Here is a 13,453-nt window from a genome sequence, read left to right as displayed (position 1 = left end):
GGTGTATTAAAAGCGAAGTTTTGTATAAGTATAGTCGACGGTACAACCTGTCCTCGTTGTTAATTCTTGCGCTGTGTACATATATGGTATGCATATGAATTTTAACTCGTTTCGTCCGTCACGCCCGACAAACGCGTTTCGTAGAGTACAAGCAGTATATATGTACCAACCTGGATCTCTATTCCGAAGATGTACTTCATCATAGTGGACCATCAGTGGACCATCAGTAAGCCTATTGTGTTGTTATCCTAAATCAGCTCTCTACACTGTAAATCATCTAGGTAGGCCATAAGCGAGAGGATATATTACAACAAACGAGATGCATGTACAATCATTAATGAATTGAGTAAAGGATATAATCATGTGCGGAATAAATTGCCTGCGAAGAAAAGGGTTCTTGTTAAGGAGGACTGTGCTGTCCGTTGGTAAGTCAGCGAGATTCGATGGACGCCCTTAAGCAGACTCACCATTAGCTCCCCGAAGTCCCCCTGCGTAGTCTGTAGCTTACAGCGATCATTCATCCTCGCCGAGCCGATTCTAATATAGTACTGCCTGCTTGTCTAAGCTTCTCAGGTGCTACCGTCCTAGTCAGGTCTTCCAATTTCAGATGTAAGGAATCTAATAATTGACGTTTCTCTTTATGATGCTCTTCCAGTTGACGTGCTTGTTCGGCCTTCAGCCTATGGACGTGACGGATGGTCAACATTGTTCAGAGTCTCTGAAGTTACCGGCAGTCTATAATCACTCACTTCTCAAAATCATCACTGAGAATGTGATGCCATGGATATAGCACTGTTGTCTGAAATAAGAGCGCTGAGGAAGCTACGATGAAGTTAATGTATGGTAGTGCTCGGGGGATCATCGCGTTCGTGACAAGAATTAGTAGAGGCAAATATTTACGATTCGAAGAGATCAAGTCGGTGGCAAATGAGGAGTGTGATGAGCAACAAATGCGTCGAATGGATGGCGAGAAAACATAACTGATTATATGACTGAATGAATGAATGCACACGACTGGAAGAGTGAAAAGGAGTAGAAAAAATGAGATGAAGAAATACAAATGAATCGGTTTATTACTACAAATTCGACAATCGAGTTATAACGGATTAACCCGAAAAATACAAATAATCGGAAACAAATTTGTAATTCCTCCTGGGTTTATTTGTAGTCGGGTGTACCCTCATGATTATCCGAGAAAAGTTGTACAATTTCGAATTGTCGTATACCAGAATAGTACGACTGAGAGGAGACAAGCTATCTGGGACCACTGCATGGACAGGATAGTGCCCATCCAGTGATCAATAGACTGTATGATTGTAGACAATCTGGTCTACACTGCCTCTTGGCGATTGTATCAGGGCGATATAGCTCAAATTACACCTCACTCACCTCTACAAACACAAGGATCAAATGCATATTTGACAGAAATGAGGCGAGGCCAGTCAAGCTTATGTGCTGGGATGCGTTCAAAGCTAGTTCTTGATGATGAGAAAAAGCGAAAAGGTTTAATCAGATTAGATTAAATCGGCCGATACAGCAAACTAACCGAAGCGATTTAGAGAGTTTCGACAAACGAGTATATAGCGTGAGAAGTCGTACTGGATCGTCCCAAAGTTCGGCAGCTACAAGCATGACTAACTGCACAGGTATCTTGTGCAGACATGCATTTGGCAGGCACACTTGAATATCCTCAAGGTGGATCGTTGGGAATGAGAATAGTCATTCACCTATAAGACTGCTTACGATCTTCGGGAAGACCAGTGGCTCTTGCGAAATGTGCACAATCTCCCGCATCGAAAAAGTCCAAACCCACATACGAGCTAACGTGTTCAGTGGACTGGGGTCTACCTCGTACGAGATCGCTATGCAAATATACATCGCCGAGAATACCCCTATAGTCAGTCGTGCCTCGTGGAATGTAGCTGCAGACTCCTTCAGTGAGTCGAACACTATGTCGTTTAAGATATAATCTCTAAGAAGAGTCTGCAGGCGCTTTCGTGACCATGTATTCTGGTGCGGAGATCGGAGGCCATATCCTAGATGATCGGGGTACAGCTAGCGGTTGACGATGAGGTGAGTCATCGAAGTTTCCTCAAACGTATCTTTTCGAAGTTAGCTAATAATGAGCGCTGGGCTATTGGTGACTCCGTACAGCCTGTCTATGATGCTCAGCTACGCCATACTCATCAATGCCGTCTTAGCGATACCCTTCATCAGCATCCTGGTCTCATGGCGTGGTCGCGTCAGAAAGACTCCTGATCTCGATCCCTTACCTCCGAGAACTGACCCGTACAATCAGCTTTTTGACGAATACGATATCATTGGTGTATGCTTGCTCGTGGCAAGTGTTACGTTAATAATGGTTCCACTTACTCTGGCCAAGGGTTCGGCAGCGAAATGGACAAACTAGAATATTGCGATGATTTGCGTAGGATTCGGTTTGCTTCTACTCTTCGTTGTATGGTGAGTGGTCAAACTCTTGGTCTGGACTTAGGTTTATACCCTAAACTGAGAGATTAGACTTGGGGCAGATCATTACCTAAACGATACCGTCCATCGTGGCTGTTGACCCCACAGTTACCCCTTATCCCGTGGTACAGCCTCCGGGATCGAAGTGTTTTAGGGATGTTTATCATCAACATGTGCGATTTCATGTCCTACGGATGCTTCACTACCTACTTCCAAAGCCTCCAGCCAGTGGCTGTGAGGGTTTCCTCTGCTAGAGCTCCACAGATCGACAACACTCTGAGGGCTCAATAAGGATGAAACAAGCCAGAAGGATGGCGGGGATAGATACGAGTAGACGAGTCTCGGTGGGAGAAAATCAGTCGAATGCATGTCGTTTTTCATCAATATTCTGACCGTTTTGCGATCGAGACTCTGTTGTTTCGGCAAATGCAAATTCCCTTCCATATGTGTCAATACTGATTAGATCAAATGAAGGCTAAAATTTGTCAATGCAATCTCGGGCTTTCATCCTAAGCTGGAAATAGGCTGAGATGTTACGATGGGAATTACCCATATTACGTAGGACACCACGTTTCCGCACACGAGTATCAGCGGATACAAATGACAAGTGTGAAATTCGCAAACAGCCCGGAATATCACACGCCAACTCTACAAAACCCGGCACACATTTGTTGACCAGCTGGCTTGTTCTCTGAGACACACCTTTTCTCGATCATTTGCGCCGTCATGTACAGCAGCCTTATTTCCTCGACAATGAATGCATCCTTGCATGGTCAAATGTACATATACAAAGAGGAATCCGGCTCACTGGTCGATACTTCCTCATCCTCCTCTCCTCACCTCCCCTTCCCTTGAGCCGGTCATCAAAGCGGCCCTAATCTTCTGTCATCCGCTAAAACGACTTGAAGTCGACCTTCCTAAAATTGAACAGGCCTTGAAAATCGTCGCTGGTCGACTTCATCTCTATTCGACATGCGCACGCAGAGTAACAGGTGGATGCAGACTTTGTCTGTCATCTCGGCAACTCTTTTGATCGTCGATGCTGTACCTCTACCACAGTCCACCGACAGCAGCGACTTATCACTTGGCTGGGACACCGCCAGCTCGTCCAACTACCAGAGCTCCACACCATATGATGCCGCATCCGTCGATGACACCGGTGCTTACCCAGAGGACAGTGCTGCTATATATGCTGGCGGAGATGACGAGGATACGTACCCCATCGCCGGAACGACTTGGGAGTCGGATGCACAGATAAGTGATCTTAGCTCGTTCTTGATATCTAATTTCTCGTCCGGGTCGCAGAACATAGAGGTGTTGGCAGGATCACCTTCGTCGCCATCAGAACTTTCAGCGGAATCTGTCGGAGCAGACGCAACTAACAGCAATTGGGATTCATCCATCAATTCGTTGCGTGTGACATATCCAGCAGGATCGCTCAATCCTGGAAACAATCCCAGAGGTGGCTCAACGTTCTACGCTCACCCGATGAATCTGCGGAAAGTGCATAATGCTACTTTAGAATACAGTGTATTTTTCCCTAAAGATTTTGACTTTGTAAAAGGGGGAAAGCTTCCAGGATTATATGGTGGACATTCTGGTTGTGCTGGCGGCGTTGATGCCAAAGAGTGAGTGCAGTCAAAGTATCTACCCTCGTCTGGAAGCTGACTACTGAATATCATCCAGCTGCTTCAGTACACGTATGATGTGGAGAGAAAATGGACATGGCGAGCTCTATTTGGTGAGTTTTAACGCATGATTCCAAATTGTCGAGAGGTTTCTGACAAACTTTCCTTCCACGCAGTATGCACCTCGGCATAGACAGACTCAACGATTATGCCGATCACCTCCTTTTTCTGATTGTAGTACACCATATGGACTTAGTATAGGCAGAGGATCATGGACTTTTCAAAGGGGAGGCTGGACGGATATCCGTCAAGATGTATGGCTCAACACGCCTGGAAAGAATGATGGTGGATTCAATATATGGATCAATGGCAAGCTGGTTGTTCACGCAGACGATGTCTTCTTCCGTGATGTCACCGAGACCTGCTTGGCTTCTATGGGCAATAGTGCTGCTTTGTGGTCCGGTTTGTCCCCTATCAAGCGAGATGGCGAACTCGAAAATGACGACGCCGATACCTTCATAACCGAAGACTGGCTCTCTGTCAATCAAGATGTTGGCGATTCAAATGTAGCCATCCGATCCGCCGAGAATTCTAGTGCGGTGGGAAGCCCCCTTCTGAGTATGGTAAAGAGATGGTTCGAATTCCAAAAACCATCAAGAAGATCACCTTCTGATGATGGACATTGGAAAGGGATAAATGGGTACCCTGGCGATCCTGGCTATAACGGTGGCAACAATGTTAAAATCGGAACACCAGGTGATGTATACACCTACGAATTCACGGAAGTGGTTACATTCCCTACCGCTCTAGCACTTGCTACCACCACGGAAACAGAAACAGAAACGGCAACGGTAACGGTCACTGCAGCTCCCGAAGATCCTTCTGCCGATGACCCTGCTAGGAAGAAGAAACGTCAAGATATCCCGGATGCAATGATCACTGGCAGTGTCGCAGATGAGACTGACTCACTCTTTTCATCCTTGGTAACAGAAGATGCTCTTACAGCTGCCAGTCCCGAAGCAACCGATGTGGATGCTCTTCAAGCTCCAGCCAAGAAGCCGGTACCTCCAAAACCCAAGGTCCCTCCTAAACCGGCTCCGCCAAAGCCAAAACCTGTGGTTAAATCGCCAGTAAAGCCTGTCGTACCCCCTAAACCAGTTCCAGCCCCCGCTAAGCCCACTCCTCCACCAGCTCCAAAACCAGTCGTTCCCGCACCCAAACCTCCAGCGTCGAAGTCGCCAGTCCCAAAAACACCTGCACCTGCACCTCCGCCCCCCCCACCTCCACCACCGGGTCCGAAAGCACCCTTGCCTCCTCCTGTGAAGTCTCCGGCTCAAGCACCCGTAATTGCTCCTCCTCCACCTGCGCCTAAAGCACCAACACCTCCACCTGCGCCCAAAACTCCGGGATTGTTACCTGTTCCGAATGCTCGGATAGCTTCTGTAAATCGACCCTATAGTCATCTCGCCAATGTCGATTGTGAAAGAGGATTTGTTGGTCTGTTTTTCTCGACTTTCTTTGGTGGACATACCGAGACATGGGCTTCGCCAAAAGAACAGAATACGTATTTCCGTAACTTCCGAATACGAATCAACCAATAAATAGTATTGTGTCTGATCATCTGCCATCGCGTTCCTCTTTGTATTGTATCCGAATACCTACGTGAAAGAAGAGAAGCACCGCATCTATAATACACTGTTCCCACGATTCCGCTCATGCATAATCCAGTTGTACTACCGTCTATCGATTGATGAGTAGATCGAACATCTGACAGAAAAGTCTTGGACTGTGACCGACCTAGTTGTGTGATCTCTACAGATGCGCATTTCTGCTCACCTCCATAAATCTCACAGAGAATATGTACATGGTCCCCTGAGAATATCCGCATCAACAGCATCGTGCTAATAGCAGCTTTTCCGAGTTTGCCGTCCGTGAAGATCATATTTCAAGCTGATTGACCATGGTATGTTCCTGATTCATGTTATCAACCGGTGAATATAACAGAATAAGAAGCGTAATCATCGTTAATCAGGGTCTGATATGGCTTTCGTAACTGTATTCTCAGGTTTCCAAAAATAGCCCTAAAAGCGTAATATCAAGCTTAAGCGGTGCAAACTCCACCTCCCTTGACATGATCACTCTTCATTCATTGTATATTCCAATAAAAATTCCTTGCTAATTTGTCACATCGCACTGCACAGAAAGCGCGACCATAGTCATGGAGGATCATCCACTCGTGCAACTTCATCCCATCGTTATACAGCTGGCCACCGTACCTGCGGTCGCTATTGCAAGCTACAAAGCTCTAAATGTATGTTTCAGAGACTCGCCTTTTCCAAAGACATCGAATATCCCCAGCTTGGCTAACAATTTACTTGACATTGACAGGTATGGCGAGCAGTTTCATCTCTCCCACTCAATCCACATACATCTGGCTCAGATGCTTCTGAGCGGTCTGCAACTTCAGAAGCGTTCAGACAATGGCGAGCATTGACAGCTACTAAGAAAGCCAAGAAGATAGCTGTTTTCCTACTGTTCTTTTCCCTGGGTTTGAGCTTTCATCTGTTCATGGTATTCGGCCTGTCTAAAATATCCTCACAATCAGTGATGGACATAATCTGGTGTATCATACTTATAGCTATGTATGCCGGGCCCATCAGTTACGTGAGTCGTAATCTTATCCCGAGCTAAGTACTGTATATGTCTTGAATAATCTCACCTGACACCTTTTGAAACCAGGTCTCCGATCTTGTATTCCCTACACCACGATCTGTCAGATATCATAGAGCCAAAACCGGAGCACCCATGCGAATGATCATCGAATTTGAAGGAGATACGAAGAAGGCTCTTAAGATTGAGATTGCAAGATTACTTCTTTCCCTAATTGTGGTTGGGGGAATGATCTATTCTACTTGGGCTGGATACACCTATCTTCACTCAATTCTTGGTGCCTCTTATATCATCACGGTCGTAGCGTCCATCAGATACCCTAAAATGAGTATTAGGCGAATCATACAGGTCATTTCTGGTTATTTGGTGGGTTTATTCGTTATTTTTATCTCCACATTTAATCAATCTGACTCACCTTTTGACTCTCAGATCATCGCTCCTCCCCTTAGCATAGCGCTTGGTCTCTTCATCACCTATATCACCGGGGGTTCCAAAACCGATGAGGACCCCGCAGAGCCTAGAAAGGAAGAGAGCCTGACGATCATGAGTGATTGGGTCCTTTCCCTGATATTCGTGTTTTCAGATATCTTCGGTGCTATAGTGCCTGGTATTATTGTGAGTTGCGCGTTCTCGTCTTTTACTGAACTTGCTCCTGCTGTACTTGCTTACTCTCGCTGTTGTGTAAGACCGCTATGACACTTCGATTCGAATACTCACTTATCAATGAGCCCGTTCACCGACCTTCGGAAGCATCGACTGATGCACCTGTTCGCATTCCAAACGAATATCCCTCTTTCCCCAAACCCATCTTTATTTCATCACTACTATCTCTTCTTGCTAGTCTTGGCTTTCTCAATATCGTCACATTTGTCTTCCCCGACATAGTATGGTTAGGAATTACACCTCTTAACATCTATATCACCGTACCCACAGTGTTTGGATCTACAGCTTGCGCAGCTGCTTACTTTGGTAAATTTGGGCAATGGTGGAGATACAACGAGGTGTGCGTAATTTATGTACCTTTTCGAATTGTGGTTCGATTTGCTGATACATCGAAATTTAGCTGGATCCCTCAAAACAAAGTATTAGATACTTCCGAGGAAGGTGCTAAAGATCTCGATGATGAGGAAGCTGCTTTGTTGCCGACGGAAGTCAAGGAAACGGCATAGTTTGACAAACAGCAATCAATCTTTAGTGTCTGGTATTTGGTCATAGACCCATGAACATTGTAATCCTTGCAGATGTGTTGTGTATCTCTGGATGATCTCTGCCCGCCGAAAGATCATTTCTGACTATCTCAAGCTGGTTCATGACTAGCTTGATTACGGTCAAAGTCATGCGAAGATACGTCAATGTTCTTCAGTCGCACAGCGTTGATCCGCCGCCAATCCTGAATGTCAATCAGATTCCCCATCAAACGAACATCTGTGCTGTACTATGGTCGATACTAATGACGAGAACCGATCTTTGAAAGACTTGGACACGCCTTCAAGGCGTCTCTGTACCGGCGATGGTACCCACTATGAAAGATCTCTTAATATCCGTTCTCAGATCCCTTGTGGACATCCGCCCCAACCCTGCTCAATCCGATCAACGGAGTGACTGCAGCTCATGTTCTACCCAGTGATTTTCAAAGTCTCAGCTCACGAGCTGGGACTCGTAGCCATTAGCATTACGATAGTAGCTTGTGGCTCAGGAAGGACTGATTTGAGCCATTCTTTGGTATTACGTAAATGCTATTAATGCGCCAAGACATGATCTCCATTCACGTCTGTCAATATCATCTTTCTTCTTGCTTATTCGGATTGTTGAATTGTTGGATTGTTGGATTGTTGGATTGTTGGATTGTTGGACTGTTGGATTGTTGAATTGTTGGATTGTTGGATGATATCTATCCCGGCCTACGGACACTCGGCGTGTCACTCCCCGACTCTTACAATAACAGAACCAGCTGTCGGATCTCAAATCGATGGATGTGGTCTTCTTTCACATATCATGAGCCATCTATCGTTCAACTTTTGATCCTTTCATCATGGCTTTACTTACTCAATCTATCTGGGTGGATATCTCAACATGTACTCAGCGCTCAACTACTTGGACAGATTCTGATTGGTATCATATATGGTGAACCTCTAGCAGGTTGGTCGAGTGAGTCACGGCAAGAAGCTTTCATAGCTGTTGGGTATGTGGGACTGCTTCTGATTGTATTTGAAGGTAAGTTGTCGTTCTCTTCTGACCATCTGCATGTCAGACGATGTCTCATAGGCCGTTTTCCGCTAAGCAAGATTGATATATTATCAGGAGGTCTCTCATCGTCATTCAACAATGTCATTTCCCTTCTTCCCTTGTCAATCTGTATCGCTTTAACAGGCATTCTTCTACCAATCGGTCTATCATTCATCCTTATACCCCTTGGATCTTTCTCGCCACTCCATGCTTTTGCAGCAGGAGCAGCTCTTTCTTCAACATCTCTAGGAACATCATTATCAGTCCTCAGCCCCGCTTCAGTAGGATTCGATCTTAGGCAAAGTAAATTGGGTACAGCTCTGCTTTCAGCAGCTGTTTTAGATGATGTAGTCGCTTTCGTCTTATCAAACATCCTTGGAACTTTGGGTGAAGAGTCAAACGGAACATCTGAGATAGGCAAAAATGTGGGAAGAACAATAGGAGTGACAATTGGTATAGGTATAGTTTTAATACCATTGACTAAATATATCCTCAAGCCACTCTACGAATCACTTTTAGACAGAAAGGAAAGGTTGAAAGACACCCCTTGTGGACTGGAACCTATACTTATAGGATACATGACTCTGGTTTTTATTGGATCGATTGCTGCGGTGGGGTATGCTGGAACATCACCTTTGTATGGAGCTTATATAGCTGGTTTGGCTTGTGCATATCTCTCAGATAGTCAGGCTATCACAGATGAAATCGTTCAGAAGAGAAAGCGTGAGTCCGAAGAACAGACCATCAAGGATGCACGTTATACCGCGCTAACGAACTTGGTCTAAGAAGACTCAACACCTACCCTATTACACCACCGAACTTCTCTTTCGGAAATTCTGATATCGGAAAAATTCCTTCAGTCAGCTCAATCAATTCAGCACTACAAGTGAAATGTGAAACGTCGATGCGAACTGCATTCGAAAAATATCTATCGCCAATGTTGAATCACCTCCTTGTCCCTATCTTCTTTGGCTCAATAGGTTATTGTATCCCCTTCGTTCCGCTTTGGAAGGGAAGAATCATCTGGAGAGGAATTATATATGCGATATTGATGTTAGTTGGAAAATTAGCTTGTGGATTGTGGGTTATAATCTGGATCAAACCGAAGAAGGGTCAGATCAGTGGAAGATTCCGTGGATCTTGGAAAGGCGCAGCGTTCCTGGGTAGTGCGATGGTAGCTAGAGGGGAGATTGGTTTATTGTGATTATTTCGCCCATTTTTCCAATTATGGAGGATATACATCAGTGATGCTAACGGTCATAATCATAAACTTATAGGATTTCTCAAATTGCTTACAATACACCTAAACCACTTCTCACGGAGGATGAGTTTTTAATGGTCAATTGGGGTATCATCCTTTGTACTATAATCGGACCTCTGAGTGTAAGTTGGATCATTCGACGATTCGGGAAAAGCATAATGGATGAAGGATGGGAATGACATGGAGCATACCTCGAAGGGAAGGAACAACGGGTTTATGCTGTGTTTGATAACGAGTCGAGGGAATTTGGAGGGCGTTATCATTGATTATGAACTGGACGTTAAGTAAATGCACGACACTGTCATGACAATAGCTTGAGACGAAGAAAACGCGATTGCGTAATCGATTTTTCGAAGACGACCCAAGACGACTCGGAATGAAAGGATCTGTCGTTGATCAAAGGGGCGAGACCCTCATGAGAGGAAGTCTTTATACAGTTCGTCATACTATTTTCGACTCATGCATATATGATGCAATATAAGATATATTCATCATTCACTGATTCTTTATTCATATGCAACTCAGCGATCGACCAAGACTTTACTGATTACATTATACATAATGGCAGATGACAAAAGTATCGCCAATGACGAGACAACTACTACCAAAGCAACAGACACCAAGTCTGATACTGAGTCCACCAAATCAGAAGGGGATGAGAAAAAAGTTACCACTAACGTAACCTCTGAAGGAGATTCGAAAGTTGATGTTACTGTTAAAAGTGATAAATCATGGTGGAAATCTTTTAAAGATGTAAGTCAGATTTCGATTCAACTCATTAGAAGTTGTCTGCCAAAACCGTTCATTAATTCCCTATCTTCCATATCAACGATACATAACTTATTTAACCATTATATTTCAGAGCCTTAGCAAACATTGGCAATCAACTAAGAAATCATGGAATTCATTTTGGGATTCAACTAAAAAAAAATTCAAATCTTGGGGTGAAAGTTGTAAAAAAACTTTATCGAAGCTTATCAGTTATCCCAGTAAAATGTGGAGTTCAATTGTATCTAAATGGAAATCTGTAGGTCTTATTCGTCTCTTTTCATAGTCATACTCATAGTAAAGTTTGAAATGGACCACTCGCTGATCATTGGAAGCATTCCGTATAAATGTAGGACGATACCTCCAAATCAGAGACAGCAATTACCAACGCGAAAGTCGATGATCCAGCGTTGGAGAAAGGAGATGAGACGAAGTCGAAAGATCCAGAAGCCAAGACCTCGGATAGGAAGACCGAAGCTGATACTGAGTTATCATCACCATCGATAGATGATAACACCAAAGCAGAAGGGAAGAAGAAGGCAGAAAAGAAGAAGAAGAAGGAAGGGGAGAATTAATGATCAATACGAGCGCACGATAGCTGATACGGTATGAAACCTGTTTTGATATTATGGTTCAGGTTCATGAGGAATAGGGATGTGTAATCAGAGTTTCGTCATTATTAATTTATTGATCCGATACATGAGTTTATTATGGGATTGTCGTCTAAGTAGATTATACAACATATGATTTTGAATGCTAAATGACCGTTTCTCCGCCTTGAATATGATTGCCGATTACTCATAATACATGTTTTGTCTAACCACTTCATCCTCATCTTCATGATTTCTATAATCAGGTGATTTCCTAATAACGCTCTCCATGAGTTTATGGAAATTATCTTTTTCATTAGTTTCGTTAAGTAATTCGTACATGTCTAGTAATATTTCTAGTTTATCTATTATGTCAAGCGATGATTCTCCGTTATATGATGTATATCCGCCTGGTGAAGATGTGTTTGGTGAGCTAGAATTTTCAATAACTTGTTTACCAAAGTTCAACCATTCTATTGCTTTTATTTCTAAATCCAATTCATTCGAACCTTGAATATGCTTCTTCCATAATTTATTGAGTGAAACGGAAATCTTGCACTTCAATCTATCTTTTATCGCTTTACCACTTTCTTCTACCTCTACTTTATCTTTCGTAATAGCTATCTCATCATTCTCGGATTGGTCAATAGTATTATTGTATTTTTCCTGATCTTCACTTTCAACCCAAAATTCCCTTTTCCCATCTTGTCCATTCATTTCCGAATATCCATTTGTTATATCTTTATTTAAACTATCCAGTCCTAATTGTTTTAGACTTTCCATTAATTTCTTAGCTTGCTCTTCTTGTGTATTTATTTTTGGTTGATTTCGATTTTGATTTTGATTTTGATTTTGCTTTTGTTGATTTTGAAATGGTGTATGTATACCTGGTGTATGTATACCTGGTGTATGTATACCTGGTGTATGTATACCTGGTGTTATAGGTGCCGTTTGTGGTCTAGAATATTGTGCCCAATATGCATCTTCATGATTTTCGTTAAATTCATTTAAAATAGATTTTGGTGAATTTGAATTAGAAGAAGAATCAAATCCTGTCCAATATCCTTCTGGTGCTTGATCACCTTGTAAATTATTCATTTCTTCATATCCCATTTTCTCCTCTGATTCAGTTTCGACTAAAGTTGATGATAATTCTGGATTAGATACGAATTTTTGATTTAATTGAGAAGGTATTCTAGCTGAATGATATACCCATCCTCTACTATCCGAAGAAGAATGTTCAAATTCGAACCATATCTCTATACTCTCATCTTTAATCTCATTTTCAGGTAATATACTTAATTTAGCATATATCTCTTCTTCTTCTTTTGTATACAAAATATCACCGAGAGTATGACCGTGAGTTAGCTCTGTCAGGCGAGATGATATAGGTTGATGTTCAGTAGAAGGAAAGGGAGATAAATAAGAGTCAAGATCTGAAGGTGAAGGAGGCAGGTATAATAGACGTTGAAGTAAAGATTTAGCCAATAGTTCTTGTGGTAATGGTGATGGTGGTAAAAGGTGTGGTAGAAGTGTAGTAACGAGTGAAGTGGGCAGAGGTGGTGGTATATTGGAAGTAGAGGAAGTTGAGGCCATAGCGCAAAGTTGAATTACTTTGTAAATCTCTTTGTCTTTTCGGTATGGTCGAGTGTGAGAATTGCTTTACGTCGTTCCAGCTCAATTTTGAGACTTGTCTTGTGTACTCTAAACCTAGCCAGTGGTGGGATAGATGGCCAAGGAAAGGGTTCATCGTAGTAGAACTCATGTATATATCATGTTTTTCAACTTTTTGCTTGAAATCTTTGTTGTCATCTATTTTTCATTCCCCACTTTCGTTAATT

General features: G+C 43.1%; 6 protein-coding genes across 6 annotated transcripts; 4 read left to right on the top strand and 2 right to left on the bottom strand.

Moving 5' to 3' along the window:
* Positions 1 to 517: 517 nt before the first annotated feature.
* I206_103022 (uncharacterized protein) lies at positions 518 to 862 on the bottom strand (the record flags this gene model as incomplete). Its single annotated transcript, XM_019153738.1, has 2 exons — positions 518 to 680; positions 750 to 862. 2 exons carry the CDS (start codon positions 860 to 862, stop codon positions 518 to 520), a joined length of 276 nt encoding a protein of 91 aa, XP_019013899.1.
* Positions 863 to 3,441: 2,579 nt separating this feature from the next.
* I206_103021 (uncharacterized protein) lies at positions 3,442 to 5,698 on the top strand (the record flags this gene model as incomplete). Its single annotated transcript, XM_019153739.1, has 3 exons — positions 3,442 to 4,097; positions 4,156 to 4,210; positions 4,274 to 5,698. The coding sequence occupies 3 exons, from the start codon at positions 3,442 to 3,444 to the stop codon at positions 5,696 to 5,698; spliced, it is 2,136 nt and encodes a 711-aa protein (XP_019013900.1).
* A 617-nt stretch (positions 5,699 to 6,315) lies between these two features.
* Positions 6,316 to 7,936, top strand: I206_103020 (uncharacterized protein; the record flags this gene model as incomplete). The annotated part of the gene is made up of 6 exons (XM_070202669.1): positions 6,316 to 6,408; positions 6,486 to 6,761; positions 6,837 to 7,133; positions 7,197 to 7,382; positions 7,454 to 7,770; positions 7,831 to 7,936. The coding sequence occupies 6 exons, from the start codon at positions 6,316 to 6,318 to the stop codon at positions 7,934 to 7,936; spliced, it is 1,275 nt and encodes a 424-aa protein (XP_070058770.1).
* Positions 7,937 to 8,740: 804 nt separating this feature from the next.
* On the top strand, positions 8,741 to 10,433 carry I206_103019 (uncharacterized protein; the record flags this gene model as incomplete). Its single annotated transcript, XM_070202668.1, has 4 exons — positions 8,741 to 8,981; positions 9,069 to 9,749; positions 9,854 to 10,193; positions 10,271 to 10,433. 4 exons carry the CDS (start codon positions 8,741 to 8,743, stop codon positions 10,431 to 10,433), a joined length of 1,425 nt encoding a protein of 474 aa, XP_070058769.1.
* Positions 10,434 to 10,630: 197 nt separating this feature from the next.
* I206_103018 (uncharacterized protein) lies at positions 10,631 to 11,597 on the top strand (the record flags this gene model as incomplete). The annotated part of the gene is made up of 4 exons (XM_070202667.1): positions 10,631 to 10,690; positions 10,780 to 11,007; positions 11,117 to 11,281; positions 11,376 to 11,597. 4 exons carry the CDS (start codon positions 10,631 to 10,633, stop codon positions 11,595 to 11,597), a joined length of 675 nt encoding a protein of 224 aa, XP_070058768.1.
* A 219-nt stretch (positions 11,598 to 11,816) lies between these two features.
* Positions 11,817 to 13,208, bottom strand: I206_103017 (uncharacterized protein; the record flags this gene model as incomplete). The annotated part of the gene is made up of 1 exon (XM_019153742.1): positions 11,817 to 13,208. The coding sequence occupies one exon, from the start codon at positions 13,206 to 13,208 to the stop codon at positions 11,817 to 11,819; it is 1,392 nt and encodes a 463-aa protein (XP_019013903.1).
* Positions 13,209 to 13,453: the final 245 nt, after the last annotated feature.

The sequence above is a fragment of the Kwoniella pini genome, chromosome 4, assembly GCF_000512605.2.
Source record: "Kwoniella pini CBS 10737 chromosome 4, complete sequence".
Classification (NCBI taxonomy): Eukaryota; Fungi; Basidiomycota; class Tremellomycetes; order Tremellales; family Cryptococcaceae; genus Kwoniella; species Kwoniella pini.
Note: the sequence above shows the minus strand (reverse complement) of the source record. Positions and strands in the feature narration are given on the sequence as shown.